Below are 13,371 nucleotides of genomic sequence, written 5' to 3' on the forward strand. Positions count from 1 at the left end.
GCACAAGCTACAAAAGAAAAACAGGCAAACTAGACTTCATCAAAATTGAAAATGTGGATCAAAGGACACAATTGAGAATCAAAAGACAACCCACAGAATGGTAGAAAATATTTACAACTCACATATCTGATAAGAGTTTAATACCCAGAATACATAAAGAACTCCTATGACTCAACAACTACAAGACAAATTACCCAATTAAAAAATGGGAAAAAGATTTAAACAGATACTTCTCCAAGGAAGATATACAAATAGTCAGAACAAGAAAAGATACTCAACATCATTAGTCACTGGAAAAATACAAATAAAAACCACAATGAATGTAATGTACAACATGATAAATACAATTAACACTGCTGTGATATATGAAAGAAAGTCCCAAGAGTTCTCATCACATGGAAAAAATTTTTTCGTATTTATTTAAGTTTATTATCTATATGAGATGATGCATGTTCACTAAACTGTGATAATCATTTCATGACGTATGTAAGTCAAATTATTACGCTGTAGACCTTAAACTTACACAGTCCTGTATGTCAGCTGTATCTCAATAAATGTGGAAGAAAAAAAAACCCACAATGAGATACTACTTCACATCCACTAGGATAAGAACAGCTATTATCAAAAGAAAAGAATAAATGTTTGAGAGGATGTAGAGAAATCAGAACCTTCATGCATTGCTGGTGGGAATAGAAATGGGCACAGCCTCTGGAAAAGTTTGGTGATTCCTCAAAAAGATAAACACAGAATTTCTAAATGATCCAGGAAATCCATTTTTAGGTACATACCCAAAAGAACTGAAAGCAGGGACTCAGAAACTTCTATGGCAATGTTTACAGCAGCATTTTCCACAACAGCCAAAAGGCAGAGACAACCCAAGTGTCAATCAACAGAGGAATAGATAAACAAAATGTGTTCTACACGTACAATGAACTGTAACTCAGCCGTTAAAAAAATGAAGTTCTGATACATGCTACATGGGTGAACCTTGAAAATATTATGCTAAGTGAAATAAGCCAGACACCAAAGGTCAAATACTTATGATTCCATTTATATGAAATATCTAGAATAGGCAAATTCAGTGAGGCAGAAAGCACACCAGGGGCTAGAGGTAAGGGCAACGGAGAGTTATGCCTTAATGTATATACGGAGTTTCTGTTTAGGGTAAAACAGTGGTGACAGTGGCACAATATTGTTAATGTACTTAACGCCATTGAATTATATACTTTAAATAATTTAAATGGTCAATTTTATGTATATTTTAAGACATAAAAATTTTTAAGGTAATTGTTTAAATATAAAATAATAGCAATTTTTAAAAAAGATTCAGGTGCTAACTTTAATGACCCTGTTGTAGGCTGAACTGTGGCCCCCAAAAGATATGTCCAACTAGAATCTCAGAATATGATCTTTTTGAAATAAGCTTCTTTGCACATGTAATTAATGTAAGGATCTTGAAATGAGATCACACTGGACTAGGGTGGGCCCTAAATCCAATGAACATTGTCTTTAGACAGAAAAGAAGACACAGAGAAGGCCATGTGAAGATGCAGGCAAAGGCTGGAGTTATGCTGCCACAAAAATCAAGAAATACCTGGGGCTATAGAGGCTGGAAGAGACAAAGGATTCTTCCCTAGAGCCTTCAGAGACAACATGGCCTTGCTGACACCTTGATTTTGGACTTTCAGCCATCAGAACTGTGAGGGAATAAATTTCTGTTGTTTAAGTCACCAAATTTGTAATGACTTGTTATGGCAAACCTAGGAAACTAATACAGATTTTGGTACATAACACTGGCATGCTGCTGTAACAGATACGCAAAAATGTAGCTTTGGAATTGGGAAAAGGGTAGACAGTGGATGAATTTTGAGAAACATGATAGGAAAAATCTAGATTGCCTTGAAGAGATGCTTGGTATAAATATGGATATATTTATATTCACCAATTCTGGGGAAGGTTCAGAAAGAAGTGAGGAGTGAAAAAGAGAAAGCTTCTATTACCTTAAAGAATACATATACCATGAACATACGTATATTCATTGTCACATTTTTTTGCTGTGAGCTACCACAAGATCTTGTATATATTTCCCTGTGCTATACAGTATAATCTTGTTTATCTATTCTTTTTTTTTAAATAAGTATAACAGAATGTTGGAATGCATATACTACAAACAGAATGTTGGAAAATATGTTAAGAGTGCTTCTGGTGCTTCTGGAGATTTAGAGAGAAATGAAGAATATATTAAATGGAACTAGATGGTGATCTAGTTTCAGCAGAAGACTCAGCTGAATAGTGTTCTACTGTTGGGTAGGAAGCAGAACTTGGAAGCAGTGACCTTGGATATTTAGCTAAGGAAATCTCTAAGCAAAGTGTTGAGGTGAGTCTGGTTTCTCCTTGCTTGCGTACAATAAAAAGAGGAAAGAGATAAATTGAAGAAGAGACTGTTAAGTAAAGAGGAAAACAACTCAATGATTTGGGAGGTTCTCAGCCTATCCAGATCGTAAAGGATGTTAAAATTGGGAAATTTACTGTAAGAAAAGTGCTCTAGAGAGAGGGCCAAGGGTGTGGCTGGGCAACCATTTGCTGAAGATATTAGGTGACTCATGGATCCAATTAATCACCTCAACTTTAATCAGGAATAGACATGAGGTTATCCAGGAAAGATCTGTGAAGCACCCTCTAATTGTGTGGATACCCTTAAAATATAGAGGAGACTCACAAGGTTTCTGAGCATTATTATACCAGCAAAAACACAGCCAGCCTGCAATTAAAGGAACAGAGATCAGACCAAAAAAAAAAAAAAAAAAAAAAAAAAAAAGCTGTCTGACTTTTGGAATTCTATGGGCAGGGAACAGCTAACAAAGCTACTCAGTTGCAAACATGTGCTACTCTTCAAGAAAAAGAAGACTCTAAAAACAGAGCTACAGACACAAAGGCAGAGGCTAGAGAAACAGAAGCCCAAAGCAGGGGTCTACAGTGCCTCCATGGACCAAGAGGACCTATCAAGGCACAGAGAATTATTCAGGCCTTGAAACCTAATCAATTTTGTCCTGATGGGTTTTGAACTTGATTGGGATTAGCAGTCCCCTTATTTCTTTCATTTTATTCCTTTTGGAATGGCAATGTCTACACCATACGGTGCCATGATTGTATTTTGGAGGCAGAAAACTTGTTTTCTGGTCACAGGTCCACAGATAAAGAAAAATTTTACTCAAGATAGATCATACCCAGAGTCACACCTGTACCTAATTCAGATGGTTGAGATGCTAAGATTTGGGAGTTTTGGAGCTGATGACATTAATTGAGGTTCTGGGCTTAAAAGTTCATGCTGTAGTGGGTTAAAACTTTAAGGGATGTTGAGATGAGGTGAATGCATTTTGCATATAGAATGGGTGAGAAGTTTTGGAGACAAGTGGGTGGACTGTGGTAGGTTGAATTGTGACTCCTAAAAGACATGACCACCCAGAATCTTAGAATATGTGCAGAATGGGTTTAGCAGATGTCACTGATAAGGATCTTGAAATGAGATTATCCTGAATTAGGATGGACCCTAAATCCAATGAAGAGTATCCCTAAGAGAGATAGAAAAGACACAGACAGGTGGCCATGTGAAGATGTAGGCAGAGATTGAAGTTATGCTGCCACAAATCAAGGAACACAAATCAGTCCACCAGAAGCAGGAACAGGCAAGGAAGGATTCTTCCCTAAAGCCTTCAGAGAGAATATGGCCTTGCCGACACCTTAATTTCAGACACCTAGCCTCCAACACTGTGAGAAAACAAATTTTGTTGTTTTAAGCTAAGTTGTAATCTGTTACAGCAGCCTTAGGCAACTAATACAGATAACCACTGATAAAAAAAAAAATGACAAATTTAAACATCAAAAAGGATACTGACCACAATAAATTTAAATATATCAACTATATTAAAGTTCATGAGGTCACAATGATATCTCCTCCCAAACCTCACCTTTGGGATTTGCTAAGGCATCAATTCAATCTTCTTTAAACTGGTAAATAAAGAGGGAGAAATAAGCATTTACTCTGCTTTTCCTGTACAGATGATATTACAGGGTAACCAAATTATTGATCAAGGAACTCTTTATGGAAGAATTCCAGTAAATAAATACAGGAGAAATGATAAAATCACTCTTCTAATGAAATAATGGATCTAGACAACAGTCATCAATGGGTGATAAATTCATTATGTGAAAAATTAAGAAAAAACTGTTTGGATTCTGCTGAGAACCTAAACTGATCAATTTTAGTATCACTAAAGAATGACAATGACTTATATGCCCCTGAAATAATGCAACAAAAATTCATAGCATCATCTAATAGAGGGATTATACATCCTGATTAGTCCAGGACAGAACCAGTTCATGGCTACTGTCTCACTGTAATTATTAATAGCACATCTTTTCATTCTTAAAAATGTTTGATTAGAAATAAATTATATAATCACTACGCATGAATTTTTCTTTCCAAGGAAACTGAACCTAAATCTCATAAAGCTCTACCAATTCAAGTTCTCACTTTGGCTGCAGACTGACATCACTTAGGATATTTTTTTTAATATTGATGCTTAGAATCTACAAGATGAATTCTGATTTAATTGATCTGAGAAGCAAGATATTTAAAAGCTTTCCAGGTAATTCTAAAGTTTCAGCCAAAATAGGGAACCCCTGCTCTATACCTATTTTATGGGAAATATGAAGGGTAATTGAACACATTAAACACCATAAGAAGTCAATCAACCAAAATGAGAATATAGGAAATTCTCCCAGACAAATGACCTAGTTTTTTCAGCAAATAAATAGCATGGGAAAAAGTGCAGGGGGGTATGTGCGAGGGCAGGGGAGTGTTAAAGTTAAGAGAAACTTAAAAGACCTAGAAACCAAATGAAATGGTGCATCTTATTTAGATAGTGATTTGACCAAACTAACTGTAAAAAGACATTTAAACAATCAGAGGATGTGAATATAGACTGGATTAAGGAACTCCTAATTTTGTTAGATATAACAGTATTGTGGTTGTTCTTCTTTTTAAATTCTTACCTGTTAAAATACATACAGAAGTATTTATAGATTAAATAGATGTGATGCTTGAAATTTCTTAGAAATTATTTCAACAAAAAAAAAGGAAAAGAAAAGAAAAAGGAAGAAGTCACATGAGACAGGAATGGCAAAATGTTGGTAACTGTTTAGTTATCAAAGCTAGGTAATAAGGGCATGGGGTTTCATTGTACCAATCTATATTTTATATTCTATATTGATATGGAATCATGAAATATAATAAAGTTTTTAAATTCTGCCTATAAATGTATAGTATGCATATGAGTACATACACATAATTTAAATTTATCAGACACGTTGGGAACTGTAAAGAAAGATAAACACATATGATCCTTGAGTTTAAAGAGTAGTGGGTAGTCTACATGTTGGACAAAAAGGTTTGCTCAGGTACCATCTTTGGTCAAAGGCAGAAAGAAAGCTAGCTCAAGCTTCTGCGAGGCCAGAGAGATATAAGAATGGAACTAAAATAACATTATTGTAAGTATTCCATAGTATAAGAAACTGGGTGTGGGTATACCATTGCTAAATACCAGAGATTGTACACTACCTGACTTTCAAAAGCCCATGCTCTTACTATTAGGCTGAGACATAAGAAAATGCATTTTTGGAGACTGAATGGTCAAATATTAGCAATTTTGTATAGTTCAACCTCATTCTGTGCTATAATGCCTTCCTTTCTCTTCCTTTTGCTAAAATAATTACATAGAGCTAACTCACAGAAAAATAATCAGAATATTTAAAGGAAATGTCAGTCTTCTTTAAAAAGTGGTTGGTCCCCAATACAGAACTCGAAAATACCTTCTAAATATCCAGGGAATTGCAATTTTACATTTATTTACTTTTATTTTCTTTAGTATATAATAAAATCATTCCATTTTCGAAGGAAACATAAGCTTTGTCTTTAAAATAAATCACAGGTTTAAAATATTTAGTGTATATTTCTTAAAAATAAACCTATGAGTTGCAAAGATACGTTTTAAGGTTATCTCAAGATGTATTTCTTAGGCAAAAAGTTAATTTAATTGTTCTTGAGAAGTAATTTACATCAATTTGACTTAAATATAATTCAATGTATTTTAACAACCAAAAATTCCAGATAATGAATTCTGGATCTATACTATTATTTACGTATATTACCATATACCATAATATAGTAATAATTAATGAATACATATTAATTATATTATTATAAAGAATTCTAACCTATACTATTTATCAAACAGTACAATTTTTCAAGTTGCACTTGATCCTAGTTCAGCCTATTATATCATGATCTTGAACTCTCTTTGTGCTGCAGTTTCCTCATATATAAAATGGGACAATAACAGTGATTACTATTCTTGGAATTAATGAGAATTAAAGGGTATACTACACATAAAATATTTAGAATAATGACTGGAACTTAAATGTTTATAAATAACAAGTTTTATCATTATTTACAGAAGGCTCTGCTAGTTACAAGATGGGCACTGTGAAAACAATTCAGGATCATTATCAACACTGGAATGGTCTCTTCCAAATACTCTTTACAAAGAGCCAATGCATTCTCAAAGCAGATGATTTACATTGTGTACACGTGAACCACAAATACTTCTAATGATATGTACCACTGTGTATTTAAGTAGCACATTTAACAAAAAGATGAAAGATAAAAAGCTCATTAAGGAATTAAGAGGGGTAAACCTTTTGCAATTATTTTATTATAAAGTATTAAAATAACAGAAATCCAAAACAAAGTTTCTCCATAATCCCATCACATGATAAAATCAATGTTTTCGTTTGTTCATGTTATTGTCTATTCCTTGTCCAGACACGTGTTCAATTTTTACATATTAATAACAACAATACAGATTACGTTTTCACTTAATATCATACCATGAGTATTTTTCCATTTTAGAAAATTTCCCCTTTATTCTCCCTTTCCTTTCTCATCCCTACCTGCTGAAGGTAATCAATGGTAACAACCTGACATGCATCCTCCACAACTTTCTCCAAGCTCATATATATACAAGTATAAACACATATGTGGGGAGGAGAGAAAGATCAGTTTGTTTTTACAAAAATGGAAGCAACTACTTATACATATGCTTTCTCTTTCTTTTAAACATACCAAACATACATACCTCAAATTTAATATACAGAAAAGTTTAAGTATAAAAATAGATACAACTTACTAGACCAGGTAATAACACATATATTCACAAATGTCGTATTATTTTGTATGTAACCTTTGAAAAGATAAAGGGATTTCACCAAAAAAAAATTGCCACCGGATTTATTTAGATCTCATGCTTCATAACAGTTTATGATAACAGCCATGCATAAAATAATTTCACTATCTACACGCCTATCTAATGAACTTTAAATTTTACAAAATAAAAATTTTACAATCTTAAAAAACAAAATTTATAAATATCTCAAAATTATCCTGACTTTAAAAGTAAGAAAGTATGAGTGTGTGTATAATACTGGCCTTCATACGAACCTGGTTCTCTCTATTGCAGAGATGATGGATATAGTGCTCACCCACCTACATACTAAGCTTCCCCATGTTTAGAAATTGAGAGAATGGCATTCAGATATAGCGTGAATACAATCAAATCAATCTTAACCAATTAACACCAATTTTCTTAAGTGCCTACAAAAGGTAAGACACCAGGAAGACCTACAAAGAATTTAAGATTGTTAACCCAATGGTTTTAAAACACACACTCTCGCCTAACTAAAATCCATAACAATCAGAAGATTCTTAAATCTGGATGCACAGAAGAGAACTTTGAGGTATAAAGAGTGATATGAAATTACAAACCAGATTAACTTAGTCCCCAAGCCATAGAGCCTCTACCGTAACTGGTAAATTTTCTTACCAAAAATCAGTATAAGTCTTCTGAGTTCCTATTATGTGGAGGTCATAGGTGTTAGCGATGCAAAAATCAATACAATGGCCCTACCACTATGGAATTCACAATTCAGCAAAGAGTCAAAATATATAATCCTAAATGATCATAAATATCATGTATCATAGCACAATGCCGACCATGTAGTTCATCAACTAGCACAGGAGTTCAACAACTTTTTGTGACTTAAGATTATAAAGGTCAAAGGCAGTAATCATAAATACAATACTATGTCATCAAAGCAATTTCAGACTAAATAACCTAAACTTATTACTAGGCCTATGTAGTTTGTTTAATCACCTCAAGGCAAATAGTCAAATTATTTTAAAAGATACTGTAATCTGTACATAGTACCCACTAATCTGCTTGGAGTACACATATGGCATCCACGTGGAGTTTAGTGCGCGCTCACACGCACAAAAAATGTGTACCATGTGTACTATTTAAGACAACCATACTGGGCATTCTAGTCAAATGTCAAAAACAAAATGGATTACAGAGCCTAAAAGATAATGACTGTAGCCTTCCTTCACAATGAAACTGGCAAAATAATGGGGAAAACCTGTACAAGTGCTGTGTATACTACACATTGTTAAAAATAATACAGTTTAGACTGCGACCAGTATGCCACCTTTTAAGTATATTAAAAGAGAAAGTATTTAAAATCTAGTTGAATGTGTTACCAAAAATGCATAGATTTTCTAGAACATTCTGTCTTACACAGTGAATGACAACAGCATTAGGAGCAACTAGATTCAGAGACCTCCTTGAATAAACATTACACATCTAAGGTAATTTAGTCTATATATTTTAATTGGTGGACCATATGCCATATGCCTTCACTCAAGCATGAGGATCCAGTTTAAAACTGGCTCACAGCTTGAAGAACAACTTAAAATTTCAAAGCATGTGCATTCCATACCCAATATTTATACTAACTATTTAGACATACTATCATACAGCTTACTTTGTCCTATGTATGACTAATTATTGCATGAGGAAGACCTGAAGTTTTATAAACCTAAGACTATCAACATTAAATTTTAATTGCTCAATACTACAAAGAAAAGCACTGAAAGAAGAACTGATGAACAGATAAAGTGATAGATGTAGATTAACAGATTAACTATACTAAACAAGTATAGTAAAATGCTAATGGTAGAATCTAAGTAGTGGCTACTATGGACACTCCCTGCACATTTTTTCAGTCTTGCTGTTTAGTTAAAAACGTTTTCCTAATAAATTGTTGAAAAAAATACTATTTGACACTTCCTTGGTTATTTACCATTCAAGCTTTTAAGGAGAGAAACACAGATTTCAAAAACACCCATGTGGCGCCCAACGTAAGCACTGTAGTTGGGACAAACATGGATTCAAATCGCAGCTCAACCTCTTAACTAGCTATCTGACCTGATCTAAAGTAACTTACTTAACCCTTTTATGTCTACCTTTCCTCATCTGCAAAATGGGTTTTACATAATTGATGTGAGGTTTAATTCTTCCTATAAAGCACCGTGTCAGGCACATGGTAAGCCCTCAAAATGTTAGCTGTAATATCATTATGAGATTGCCAATTTTACGATAAATCAAAAGGGCATTCTAAGTGAAGATTAAGCAGTAATTTTTTAGGCGGTTGGCTGAACATTAATTTGATCATTTTGAGACCGTTTCCAACAAGGATAATTACTTATAAGAAACTTTCTGCTTTAACACGCTAAGCGGGCAGAGGGGGCTGGGGTGTGTAATAGGAAAATCTGAAAAATACTGCTCAATCGACAGAATAGTATTATTCTCCATCTGAAAAAAGAAATCATTCAGAATCAAATAAAAGTTTCAAGGCAAACTTTAAAAGGCATTCAACAACTCCTACGTAGGATTGGCTTCACCTCTGCAAGTTGGTTGGGTACATCCTTGTTATGACAAAACTTGTCACACTCTTCCACGTTAATTTTTGGTAAAGAAACTAGACTAGAACATGACATTTATAGTTGCCAAAATCTTTCTCCCAAATCAGGACATGCCAACGACCCCACTTCTCAGGTAAGAGCACCATCTCCACCTTGGTCCTGATAACGGTTATGGGGGGAGGGGAAAGGAGGCAGGAAAATGAATTCGCGATGGTGTTACTGAAAAACCCTCTTGGTTATTCTTCATGAGACCCCTCCACGACTTATTCCCGCCACCACCACCCCCTACCTGACCTCTCTCCTATTAAACTTCCAGCCTCTGGTTTACTAAAGATGCACTTAAGTACCTGACACTCTCCGTCCTCTAGCCCAGATAACCCACCCCGCTGGAAAAATTAAAAAACACAAACAACAGCCCCCGCCCCTCCCCCTCCCAACAAGCCGCAAATCTTTGTCCCACCTGCCAAAAGACCACTCTCAGCGCGCTCCAGACCCAAGGCTGCCTCAGTCCTGCCCGCAACCTTCCCCGGACCGGGCCTCGGCGACCCCTCCACGAGCCTACGCTTGGCCCATTCCCGGCCCCGGCCCCGGGACGCAGCCCCCGCCCCGCCCCCCGCCGCCAGCCGCCCGCCTCCCGCCGCCCGAGTTCTGCCTCACCTCACCTACCCTCTTTCGGGGGCCGGACTCCACCTCTCTCTCCGCCATGTTGGGCCCCGCTCGGAACCGCTGCGGCTCCCAGCGCGGTGGCGGCGGAACCTCTCGAGCCCCCGGCCCCCGCCCACACTGCAGGCACGGCCGCCTCGCGGCAGCTTCCCCGGACCTGGCCGGGCCTGGCGCTGAGAGTGGGGAGGGGGCGGATGCCGCGCGCCGGGTCGGAGATCTTGAGATCCCACGGGTGCGCGCGTAGGCTGTAGGGCCTGCCCGGGAAAGGGGGGGTTCGGGACTCGGGGGGTTAATGGCCTCCAAGGGGCCCCGTGAGTAGGATTATTTTCTCTCAGAGAAATTCCTCCGCCTGCGGTTTCTTAAAGGGATCACCAAACCAGCCCCTTGCGCGCGCCCTTGATGCGCAGGCGCACCCTAAGCCCCTCCTTCCTTTCCCACCAAGCCCCCGGTCTTGAGCGTGCGCGTTAAGTGGCCCAGGGTAGGCCAAATCCTGCAAGTCTCTTTGCTGCCAGCAGCTGCTCCCACCACTCAACTATGGCCGCTTCCTTAAAGGGGCCATGACGCAGGGATGAAGGAAGAATGAAGGAAATTAGTGAAAGGGCTATCTGGAGAATTGGGTGAAATGTCAGTGAGGGGTCCAGATCACCATCTGACACCTGACTGCGGAGGTACCATTGTAAAGGAAAAATGGTGTAGAGCTGAAGTTCACAGTGGACCGCTGAATGTGAAGTATCCCAAGCAATGAAGGAACAAGCCAGTCATCTCCAGAAGATCCAGCTTTCCTGCCTGTAAACAGCCTGATCTGAAACACAGGGCATAGAATATTAAAGGCCAACTCTGATAGCCTAACCTCAAAACCAGAGCCTTTGGTGATTTTGAAGACTGCACCAACAACTGGAGATAATTTCCTCAATAGTAATTTGTCCTTTGAATATCTAAATCAAGAGGAATCTTAAGAACTGTCAAGTCTGATGCTCCCGATAGTAAAACTGCAGCCTGGTCAAGGGAAGTAATTTGCCCCAAAGCGCGCTGGTGTGAAATTGGAATCAAGACCTGAGTCAGCCCTCCAGGCTTTCAGCGCACCAAGCTGTTTTCAAATAAATTCATTTTAATCTAGAAGATTAAAAATGAAGGTTCATGATATTTCAAGAACACTGAAATTATCCTCTGAAGATGTGTGGTGATTTGCAAATATTGTGTGTCCTCATTCACCTCCATTGAAGGAGCTTTGAGAATCTGACTTAGAGGATGAGCATCTTATTCTCTAAGCAGAAAATTGGGAAATAGATTTGGGCCTATCTTGGAAGCAGAAGATGACTGAAGAGAATGAGGGCTTGATCCATTTCCCTTCATCCATTCCAGTGCCCCAGCCTCAGTTGGGAAAATTGCCCTAAAGGAGTTCATAATGATAGCTTAAGGGCAATCATGTAACAAAGAAACACAGAAGTTACTTCCTGAAAGTCATTCTCCATGACAAGAAACATTCAAATGCAAATGAACGACTCCTAAAATTACAGGATAATGAGATGTAAGTTTTGTGTGTCACTTTAACTTTTAAATGTTACTTGGTAGATATTTTGAAACTGAGAAGTTTCCTAATCCATCACATTTTGCTGAAAACTGTGAGATTGGTAGGAGTTTCCATGCTGGTCTTTGCTTACTCCTGTTCACCTTTAATTTCACTTCTGGGCAGGAAAGAGGAGAGAAAGACAAAAAAAAAAAAAAAAAGTGTATTTCAGACAGAATTTAAAAGATATGTCAGACCCTTTCGTTCCATGTTAAGGACAAGAAGGAAAGAAAAAGAGAAGCTAAGGGGGAAAAAAGGTAGTTCTAGGGAATATGGGTACATGAATGGCACAGTCATTTCTACCTGTTTTATTGGCAATAGAATACTCCCTTCTAATAAAATCTGGCCGCTTAAAATGGAGTTGCTAAATTTGAAGTGGAAATAAGGAACCCATAAGCCTGCTCACCCAGCTTCCCCCTAACCCTCACTCTTCTGCTTCTTTGATGCCCCCTCCCACAGTTAGAGAAATGTGTTTCTCGGAACACAGTTTAAAGTCATTGCTTTCAGATAGGGGAGGGTATACTTCAAGTGGTAGAGTGCATTCTTAGCATGCATGAGGTCCTGGGTTCAAACCCCAGTACTTCCTCCAAAAATAAGAAAGCCTAATTGTGTCCCCCATAAAATAATAAATAAATGAAATATTTTTTAAAATAGTCATTGATTTCATCCAACTCCATATTTTAAAGATGGAGCCACTTGAGGCCTAGAAAGAAGATGTGACTTGCTTGAGATCACACAAAGGATTAAGATCAATATCAGAACTGGAATAGACAGCCCAGGGCTCTCTCCTATATCAGACTATTTCTAGAGGTATTGGGAATGTGTTGGGTCTTGAATAATGGACAGGATTTGTGCATTCCAGATAATATACAAGCATACCATGAATGTTCAGGGCAATCATCCACGTTGGGGAAGGAAAAAAGATAAAATTAATGCTTAGCGAGGTTTAATCATGATATCCGAATTTTACAGAGGGCTTTGTAGAGGTTAAGTGACAGTCCAAGGTCATTCAGTAGAGAAGCCAAGCCAGGATTCAAAGCCTTTTTCTTTCTGGCTTATGCAAATATATAATAAACTGGAAGTTGCCAATTGGTGGCCTTGCAGACAAATCTTCCCCACAATCATGTATTTGGTTTGAACGACATAAAGCTTGTTCAAGTTACTTTCTCTGTGCCTCAGTTTCCTCATCTGTAAAATAGTTATTGGGAGAATTAGTTAATATCTCTAAATTTCTTAGAATGCTTTTGGTGCCTAACACCAAAAG

General features: G+C 37.3%; 1 protein-coding gene across 3 annotated transcripts in view; it reads right to left on the bottom strand.

Annotated features, from left to right (window-relative positions):
• ZMYM4 (zinc finger MYM-type containing 4) overlaps window positions 1–10,932 on the bottom strand; it is a 145,220-nt gene extending 134,288 nt beyond the window's left edge. Inside the window, exon 1 of one of the 3 annotated variants that reach the window (XM_064493771.1) lies at window positions 10,544–10,932. In XM_064493771.1, the coding sequence (XP_064349841.1) occupies window positions 10,544–10,582 (39 nt within the window). In that variant the 5' untranslated portion in view covers window positions 10,583–10,932. Of the gene's footprint in view, window positions 1–10,337; window positions 10,451–10,534 lie in introns of those variants that run through there. The other 2 variants (XM_064493770.1, XM_031464708.2) reach the window with 2 other exon arrangements.
• Between the last annotated feature and the right edge of the window lie 2,439 nt (window positions 10,933–13,371).

The sequence above is a fragment of the Camelus dromedarius genome, chromosome 14 (genome assembly GCF_036321535.1).
Source record: "Camelus dromedarius isolate mCamDro1 chromosome 14, mCamDro1.pat, whole genome shotgun sequence".
In the NCBI taxonomy this organism is placed as follows: Eukaryota; Metazoa; Chordata; class Mammalia; order Artiodactyla; family Camelidae; genus Camelus; species Camelus dromedarius.